The 10,685-nt window shown below is 30.5% G+C and overlaps 1 protein-coding gene across 2 annotated transcripts; it reads left to right on the forward strand.

The window, feature by feature from the left end:
* On the forward strand, positions 1-4,353 carry LOC101511098 (uncharacterized). 2 transcript variants are annotated; one of them, XM_073364513.1, is made up of 5 exons: positions 1-261; positions 1,627-1,892; positions 2,307-2,503; positions 3,037-3,224; positions 3,877-4,353. In XM_073364513.1, the coding sequence occupies exons 2-5, from the start codon at positions 1,701-1,703 to the stop codon at positions 4,161-4,163; spliced, it is 864 nt and encodes a 287-aa protein (XP_073220614.1). In that variant the 5' UTR covers positions 1-261; positions 1,627-1,700; the 3' UTR covers positions 4,164-4,353. The 2 variants fall into 2 exon arrangements, with proteins under 2 accessions (XP_073220614.1, XP_004512796.1); XM_004512739.4 differs by having other exon boundaries at positions 2-261; positions 1,627-1,888.
* Positions 4,354-10,685: the final 6,332 nt, after the last annotated feature.

Raw genomic sequence — 10,685 nt, forward strand, 5'->3', positions numbered from 1 at the left:
ACCATCGTTGAACTCGCCCAAACTCATCTTTCTCTGATTCTGAACAAAACCTCCACTTTCTCTCATTTCCGACGAGACAAAAAGAAGCTTCGTAGTAGAAAACGCGAAGCACGACGCGGTTAGAAATCGAAACGAAATCGATCTACCTCTCATTCTTCTTAATCAGATGTTATATGGATACGTATTCGTTTTCCTTTTGTTGCTTTGTTGTTTTGTTAACATAATTGATGCAAGTGCAGGTGATGCTGATCCGCTTTATAGGTACTTTCTTACCTTCATCAATTTCTTCATTTCAATTTTTCTTTCTTTAATATTATTACATTTTCGACATATTGTATAGATTTAGTTACATGTTATTGGTATTTTGTTAGAAAGCATGGTAGAGTCTAATAAAAGAGGAATAACTGATAGAAATGTTGAATTATTTGGAATTGATTTAATGAGTAAAGTTTATTAGAATGAATATTTGGTACACTTTTTGTAAAGTGATCATAACTGAGTTAACAAATCTTAACTAAGTTGTAGTTAGTAGTAACCAACTTATAACCTGTGAAGCACGAATATTGACATAGACACTGGGCAAGACATTGACACTGACACGAGAAAACTGATTAATTGAATATAATCAATGTGTCAGTGTCGTGTTAGTGTTGGACAATAGACATGCCTTCGATTAATATAGAGCTTATAACTATCTATAACTAGCTTCTAACAATATGTAACAGTCCTGGTAAGTTGGAAGTGTGAATTAACATTTTTAACTTGGGTAGAACAATACAATTTAAAAATAAAATAATTACATGATAGGTTGAAGCTGTGTTTGATTTGGTGGATATAAACGGTAAACAATTCAAGGTTTTTAAGATTCTGATTTGGGAATTTTTTTCGGCTTTAGCCTATGGTCTTTGTAGAATTCATGAAAAGGTTGAAGCTCAATATTTTAACTTATAATTTCTTTGAGCTTTTTTAATGCTGGCTTCCAGTTGATTACCAAATGATATATCTAATTGATACTGAAAAAGAAGTACTACTAGCATAAAGTATAAACATGTGTGTTGTAACATATATAGAAAATATTAAAGGAAATATGGAATTGTATTACACCAGAGGATAGGATAAAACTCCTACAATAGTGAATTAGGTTAGGGAAATATAAAATGAGGAACACCTATTTAGTCTTAAAATGTGTGAGACGCGGTCGCTATAGTTCTGAATGTATCCAACGTACAAAAATACCCCTGGACGTGTATATTAGATAGTCAATTTAGTCCCTGAAGTCGAATGTGTCTTTGATTAGTTAATTTGGCCATCAAATGTGTCTCCTTCTATATACATTCATTATGGGCCTATCATATGCTCATAACAACATCACAATAATAACCAGGTCTTGTCACTAGGTGAGGTTAGCCACATAGATCAATTGAAGCCACATAGATGATGTCTTTCCCAATGGTGCATCACTTGTTACCTTTTGTTCCTCTTCTTTGTTTTCTTTATTCTAGAACATAAGAAATCGCTGTTATATACAAGTTTGCTAAGTCATTACTCCCTTTTATGATTTAAGTGAGATTTTTATTTTTGGATTTCCCCACTGTATTTTTATTTCTTGTGTGCTTTGGATATCAGGGGTTGCATAAGACAATGCCAGGAAACTGGATGTGTTGGGCAAAAATGCTTTCCACACTGTACTTTTTCGTCAGATGGAGAAATTGTCGGTCGTCCATGGTACATGCAAGAACCACTATATTTACAATGGAAAAAATGGGATTGTCAAAGTGACTGCCGATACCACTGTATGCTTGATAGAGAGAAAGAAAAAGAATTACTTAACCTTGACCCGGTTAAGTATCATGGTAAATGGCCATTCAAGCGTATTTTTGGGATGCAGGTTTGTTGCTAAAGAAGCTGTGCAACTTAGAACCTATTTACGTTGTGAAAACATTTTATGTTTGCATTTTCAAAAATATGTGCCCATTTTAACTTGTTAATAAGAAGGTGAGAAGTGAATTATTGTGATGGAGACAATATAAAGTGCTAGCTAGCTGGGGATGATGCATTTTCGGAAATAATGAAAATAGTTATTTTGTCATTTTCATTGATTTCGGAAATGCAGACAATTGTTCACTTTAAGAGTCTCTTATATCCTTGTTAGTAATTAAAATTAAAACAAATATTCAAGAAATGAAAACAAAAAATATTTTCACAAACTAAAGAGCCCTTTATGTTTTCATTTGGAGTCTGTTTCCAGTGGCCACAAAACCTTTTTGTTTAAACTTTCAGAACTGATGTGTATCTTTTTTATTTAGGAGCCTGCTTCTGTGGCTTTCTCAGCTCTCAATCTTGCAATGCATTTTCATGGTTGGGTCTCCTTTTTCATAATTTTGTACTATAAATTGCCTCTAAAAGATGAGAAGAAGGCATATTATGAGTATGCTAGTTTGTGGCATATCTATGCGCTCTTATCGCTGAACTCATGGTTCTGGAGTGCTGTTTTCCACAGTAGGTAAGTTACTTATGCATAGATTTTCAGTAATTTGTACTGTTTCTAAATATCTTTGTGCTGGGCAATGTCATTTTTAATTTGGTTATTCTAAGAGACCGATTGATTTTAGGTAGTGCCAATGGGCATGTCTATGTTGTTTGTTTTTCTGGTGATACTTTTTAGTTCACAATGTAATGCATATATGAAATACTAGTGCATAAACTATTTCTTATTTTACTTTCTAGTTTATGAATATTTCTATAACTTCCCCTTTCTTAATACATTTTTGAATGGTTGGTTTTGCTTTGAAAATTAAAGGCCTCACTTAAAAGTACTTTTGCATAGACAATAATATATGGTTAAATTTAATTAAAGCTAATGCTGATATTGTTCCCAACCATGTTAGTTAATGCTCCCAGCATGTTCAAGAAATTATCTCTTCTTTTAAAATCCCATCTGAATCGTGATAAACAAATGAAACGTGTCTCATTATCTGTTGAATATAACATATTAAGCTTAAACTTTCATTGTTTCTTTGGCCTACTGTACTGCAGAGATGTTGATCTAACAGAGAAACTAGACTACTCATCTGCAGTGATTCTCCTTGGATACTCCCTCATTTTAGCCATCTTACGATCCTTCAATGTTAGGGATGAGGCTACCAGAGTTATGGTTTCTGCTCCGTTGAGTGCTTTTGCGATCACCCATGTGATGTACATCAACTTCTATAAACTAGATTATGGTATGTCCTGTCCTATAATATCTTTATATTGTCATTGGAGAGGCTGAGAATTGAGTGTAGGATCAATGTAATCTTTGAGTAAAACTTACCTTAAGCTTTATGTGAATTATCTATGCGTTAACTTCTGTGGTTTGTGCTTCTGTCACAATTTAGTCCCTCAAATTTAAAAAATAGCAGATGAGTCCCTTAAATTAAAGAGCATCAAATAATGTAGTCCCTTAATCTAAATATCTCTTTAGTCTCTTGTTGCATCAAGATAAGCATAAAACCTTTAAAATTGTGCTGCTAAATTTCGAAAAAGAACTAGAGATTAATGAGCTGGAATGAGATATGCTATTATGATAGAAAGATATGGCATCGTTTGATCAATGTAGCCGACCCTACTTAGTGGGAAAATGTTTGGTTGTTTTTGTTGTAATTTGGAAAAAGGACTATAATCTGATGAACGTTGTTTAATTTAAGGGACTAAATTGCTATTTTATAAATTTGAAAGACTATATTGGCCGATACTTGCAATTTTGAAACTAAAATGCTGATTTACTCATATTAATAACAAAACTTTTAACATATAATTTTGTCATTTATCTATTTAATTCCTTTTATTTTCTCCTTCTCTGGTGATTTTGATGGCATTCTCAATTGAATTGTACAGGGTGGAATATGAAAGTTTGTGTAGTGATGGCCGTGGCACAACTTGCAATTTGGGCAGTTTGGGCAGGTGTTAGTCGCCATCCTTCCCGTTGGAAGTTATGGCTGGTTGTTTTCGCTGGTGGCCTTGCAATGCTCCTCGAAATATACGATTTCCCTCCATATGAAGGACTTTTCGATGCACATGCTATTTGGCATGCCTCCACTATTCCCTTAACTTACATTTGGTGGAGTTTTATCAGGGATGATGCTCACTTTAGAACAACTAAAATTCTTAAGAAGGCCAGGTAGCTTCCTTTTGGAGTTACCGAACAGGCTTTAATGAATAGATTCTTTGATGGTGTACTTGTAAGTGCTTATTTCTGTGTCATCATTATAGATTTTTAGATGCTTAGTTTTGTATTTTATTTGGGTGAATGATTATTTTGACATGTATGACTGTTCTCTTCAGTTCAAAAGATCATTTCAAGATTCCCTTTCATGTTTTTTCACTTCTTTTCAGCTTTTTAAAAATGTATACAAAATCATACTGTTAATAATGGACTAATAATTCCATTCTGATTTTATTTGTGTTAACCTTGAATCTGTGTTATTGACACTTAAAATCAATAAAACTTATGGGATACCCAAACTGAATGGGTTTAAATTTTAAAGGCTTAGCATGGCTTTAGGGCAGATACTAAGCTGAGCCAACTTAATATGTGGTTTGCCATGGTCGATTTTCATCACGTGGTTAAACCTGTTGCCATGGATTCAACAGATGTGGATCAAATATTGATAGGCATTCCGTAAAAAAAAGTTGATCGATCTAAAGAAGAGTGGTCAAATTTATGAAACGTAGCTTACAAGAAAAGAGTAAATAAGCTTACCTAATGGTATCCACAACATTTATCAAACCCTAGCCTAAAAAGACTTGGCTACTCATAATTGAAAAGAGAGGAATGAGAAAATTCAAGCAAATGGAAGATGCCCTTTGTGGAAGGTGCCCTGACTAACCATGTGATGCTGGTTGCCAACTGTGCTATGGCGGCACCCCACTCGAAGAAGGTGCAGCAGACAACATGGAGGAACCAGTGAGTCTAGCGACAACCAGCATGAATTGTTGTCGAAGCTTGATCCACCCCACTCGAAGAAGGTGCAGCAGACAACATGGAGGAACCAGTGAGTCTAGCGACAACCAGCATGAATTGTTGTCGAAGCTTGATCCACTCTGATTCAATATTATCTCGTGTTTTATTCGCCAATTCCTGCTCAGCTTTCAGCCTTGGCACGTGAAGCCTCTTATTGTTCCATTCATGTTCCAGCCCTTTTCCTATGTCAAACAATTCTGTCTTTCTCTTATAAATCCTGTCAATCCTATTTGTAGAACTTTCCATCTGAACATTTATGATTCTGATTTTCTCTTCAAGTTTTCTCTTCTCTTCCTGCAAGCAAACCAATTGATTACACAAAAACTTCTCTTCCTTGTCTAATACCTGAAACTCTTTCACATTAGCTTCAAGATCATTCTTCACTTCACTTGCTTTTGATAGTTCTGCAGTTGCTGAAAGGCCTGCATTGTGATACTCCAAACTCCACTGAACAAAACATCGTAGACATTGTTGTATTTCTGTGTTTGTCGCCAAGGAAAATCCTTCATCTAATTGCAAGGTTAAGAGGTATCTGAGAGTATCTTTCATCAGTATAGAACGTCCTGGATGCAACAAAAGAGAGAAATCTTTTGACAATAAATCTTGGAGAATATGAATTGCTTTCTTGGTTTTATCACTAGGCCTGTAAGATATGTATGATGGAGAAGTTATCTCTGATGATGATTGAAGAGAAGCATAAAATGCTTTCATAATATCAGACTGATTAATTGTCATCTTCAGTTAGTATAATAGAATGTAAAAGGTGGCACATAAGAATATATAGAATACTGAGTTCTTAAAAAGTCATAGAGAAAAGGAAAAAGAAACTAAAAAAAGGTACACTTCATATTAATGTACATTTTGAAAACACACGATTGTTAAGAAAAATACTACTAGTAACATTCAATGGCCTTACTTGGGAACCAAAAGGTGAACAACCGTAAAAAATAAATAATGCAGAGTTCCAATACTACTACTATTTGTTTAGAATTTGCTTAAAATAAGGTTTATAAAATGTAAAAATTTATTCGAAAATATACGATTGAGATAAATTTTTTTTAGTATTGAAACAATTTAGTATTTGAAAGAAATTAAAAATAAGTTTTAATATATAATCATACAAAACAAATTTAATATTTCTAGAGAGCATATAAAGTTTTCATTTAGTCCATATCAACGATGATATAATTAAAAGAAATAAAAAAGACATGATAAATAATATATAAATTGAATCTAAAGAACTTTTTTTAGAAAAATAATCTAAATAATTTTATACTTCAATAACGAATTGTTGGCCTATCATTATATTATATTCAGCTATTTGGTTTAACTATTAATTTTAGTTATTAAATGAGTGACATTGGATAAAATTATATATAAAAATTGGAGTATAATTATTTTTAAAGTATAACTATAAAATAGATTTTATAGATCTCATTAAAAATGAACTATTTTTCTATTAAATCATGTTTTTTTTTTTTTTTTTTGTGATGATATTATGCAATATTCAATTAGGGGAAATTAAATAATTATATAAATAAAAAATGTGGGATAGGTCTATCTCATAAATATGAAATATTTATTATTATTCATATGAGGAAACTTAGAGAGTTTTGTGTTACACTATTTAACTTCATATGTCTAAAGATGAAATGAAAAAAATAGTATAGTTGTCATCATATAATATTGCATAACTTATCCATTATATAATTGAATTTTAAGAAGTGTATTGATCTTAAAAATCTGTTTCAATGTATATATGTAAAATATATTGAATGAAACATAATATATTTTGTAATGAAATATAAGCACAATTTGGTCAAAAATATTAATGTATTTGGATCAAATGTCTACGCACAAAACAAATGACCACAAGTATATCAAAATATATTACAATTATAAATAGAATTAAAACTCAAATGTAACTCAAAAAATGTAAAAGCTCTCAAATTTTTTGCATATCTAAAAACATGTAAAATGAGCGTACAAAAAAACACATATTAGATGTAAGCAATTACAAAATTGTCGACAATCAATCTAACACAAATTTTAATAGAAAAAATTTCACAGGGAACAAAGTGTATATGTCATTATTTTCTAATTTTCAAATAAAAAAAATATATATGATATATAATAATGTCCAAAAATTATTGTATGTATATATTTCTTGAGAAACTTTTAAAAGAACTCAATATATTAATTGGAGAGTTAAAATCAAAGGAATAACTATTATCAATAACGATGAAGGAACAATGAGTGTCGAATAATTAATATTAGTTGTATTTTAATTTGTAATTCATGACACATGAATAGTTATTCGAAATATTAGATGCTAAAATAGTAATAGTAAAATGTGTGTTAAAACAAATTATAAGTAGAATAGTAAGAAAAATAAAAGAATATTTTTTAGAGACCTGATGCATCATTTTTGTCTTGATATGATAATATTTGAATGAAATGACACAATGTTGGATGTTGCGTAGTAATAGTATTCATAAACAATGTGCCTATTTTAATATAATATAAAAAATTCTTTTGTTCAATGATAGATGTCATATAAATTTTTTATTAAATATATTAAAAAAAATAAAAATAGTAATTGGACAAATAAATCTAATAACAATGATGATGTGTCAATTATCTACGTCATATTGTTCAAAATTGCCGTAAATATTTTTAGGTCAAATAGTTCCACCCAATTTTATTTTTTAATTTTCAAAGCTAAATATTAGTGTATTGTATAAATTAAATATTTACACACCATTAATTGTTAACACTATAATAGACACATCATAAAAAGAAAAGAAAAACTGTCAAATTTAGATCAGATTTAAGGACTAATATGTCGTTCAAGATATAATGACATAAAAGTATTAATTTATGAATATATTTGGAACAAATTAATTAACGTTACATAAAAAGTAAAATGATATTTATGTTAAACAGAATTTCTCTTATAACATGAAACTTATTTTGCAAAAAAGAGGAATAAAGGTCCACTTGAGGTGATTTTGAGTTTTTGATTTTAAATTTTTAAAATAAATTTTGAAAACAAAATCTATTAGGATAAAATTGGTTTTTTACGTAATAAAAACATTTTCCATTTTTTTAGGTTAATAAAAAAAAAACTTTTCCTTTAAATTCAAAACTACAAAACTATGTTTTATAAAAAGCAATATGACTAGAGCATCTATAACGGTGAACTCAATATGGGTTCTTTAGACGGGACCCACTGTACCACATCATCTTGAAGCAATTTACTCGTTTTCTACTCCAACGGTGAACTCAACATGATTCAAGTTCTACTATGCCACATCACCCTAAATCAACTCATTCATTTTTTACGGTTTAACTTTAAAAAAATCATATTATATTCCATTACTTTAATTTATACATTAATATTTAGGGATGATGATAATTGAGAATTTTGAACATCAGGATGATGATAATTTTACATAAAATGCAACCAAGATTGTTGAAGATTATTTTGATTTGGATCCATTTGGCACAAAAACTTTTTGTTTGAAATAATAAAATGAAAAAATAAATAAATAAGTACGTTAATAAAAACTTTAACAAACTTCTGTAACAAAAATTGTGAAGAAAAAGTATGAGTAACAAAAGGTTAAGGGTTATATATTAACTACAAAAAAGCTAATGGTTACAAAATTATTATTATTTAATAAATTAAAAAGAAGTTAACGGCTATAAATTAATAAAAAAATAATTAATTTATTATTATTAATAAATTAATAAAAGGTAGAAAAAAAAAGGTAACTGTTATGTAGCACCGTTCCTTCATGACAGTACCGTGATGACACATTGGCACAACTCCAACGGTGAACCCACAAAAAACTAGAAGTTAAATATTTACACGCTGGCGGACGAACTCATTTTCACTCCCGTTGTAGATGCTCTAAGTCGACCACCACTTCCATCATGGTCTGCTGTCACCCCTTACCACTACTAACCACTACTCAGACCATCGTCAACCAATACTTTGACCACTACCGGTCATCACTCCGGCAATTGTCAACCATCACTTTGACCACCATCCCGGCCCTTGGTCCTTGCCATCCATAGTCGACCACATGTCTTTGATCATCACTCTAATCATTGTTTGTTGTCAACTTTGTCAATCATCATTTTCGTGTACTATTATTAAATTAGATTTAAATGTTCTTTTGGTTCCATATTTTGTCCAAAATAAATTTATAGTGACAATAAAATTAGAAATGTAGAAACTTCTGCATTGCATTGTTCGGTGGAAACTGTGCTATTGCAATACATTAGGATCAATCGCATGGTTTTAAATTTTGGTTGTGCTTACTTTGTGTAATAAGTTGAAAATTGTATGAAATAAATAATGAGATTGAAAATTGTACATAAAATAGAGACATGATAATAACTAAGAAAAAGATTGAATTGTATGAGAAAGGAACATAAGTGAAAACCAAAAAAGGATGAAAATTGTTCCAAGGTTGAAAGCTGAGAAGCAATTGGGAAGGATAATACAAAGTAATAATGAACAAGAGTGGTCTAAGCTTGGAGAACAATTCATTCAAAGCCCTCGTATTAAAGAATGAACACATCATGTTTTAAATTTGAATATGAGATATCACCGCTGTGTGTGGGAATTTGAAGCGGTTGTTACCAAAAATGGACCTATTTTGATTCAATGAATTGATTTGCATTATACTCCTTCAAAATTGTTGGAATTTGTTGTGCTGATATGAGAGTGGATCCTCTTATCTGAGACATCTCTCAAGGATGAATGACTTACTAGGCTGCCCATTTATTATAATTTGGTAAGAAACAAATGAAATACATTTCATGATTAATCCAACAACTAAGTGATTCGGAAAACCCTTAAATGTCATAACTCATTCCACAAACTTTCACTATATTCTTGAAGTGACAGCTATACTAGTAGCCTCTTAAGTCAATCAATTAATTTAATAATTAAATATTTAAATAGTTTTTAATAATTATTTTAAAAAATATATATAATTTTTTTTTCAAAATTTCGACTGAATATGTTCTGTAACTTTTAACTCTGTCATAATTCAAAAAGCGTAATCTAAATATTTAATACATTTTAAAAAAAAATTCTAAACTCAAAATAAGTGCAGAATATATCACAACTCAACACACTTTATAAAAGGATTTTCGATCAAAGAGTCCTACCAAAAAATAATTGAGACTTGAATTTATTAACAGTTTGCTACTCAGCTATGTGAATCTAAAAAAAAATGAACAACATGAAGGGATAAGTCACAAAGATTTAGTGAGGAGACAACAACCACCACCAACTAAAAGAAAAACACAAAAGACACTGTTTTACAATCTTGTAGAAATTATATTAAACAATGCTATCTAAAATATATATAATTCTCAAGTAAATTATACACATGATAAAATTATTAAATTTATAATTTAGTCGTTCAGGTAGAAATATTTAAAATGCAATTAATACAAAAGTGAAATCAAAATGAGCAACTTCAAAAATATCATAAAAAATCAACCAAATAAAAATATAAAATTTTGAGAACCAAGAGACAACTACATCTCATTGATATCACTCTCTTCCTAAGGATGAATATTCCCTTAGAGGTGACTCCATCTAACGGATAACCCTATTCTCTCAATCCCGCAACGCATCATCACACACCAATTAGGGAGC

Source organism: Cicer arietinum, chromosome 8, assembly GCF_000331145.2.
Source record: "Cicer arietinum cultivar CDC Frontier isolate Library 1 chromosome 8, Cicar.CDCFrontier_v2.0, whole genome shotgun sequence".
NCBI lineage: Eukaryota > Viridiplantae > Streptophyta > Magnoliopsida > Fabales > Fabaceae > Cicer > Cicer arietinum.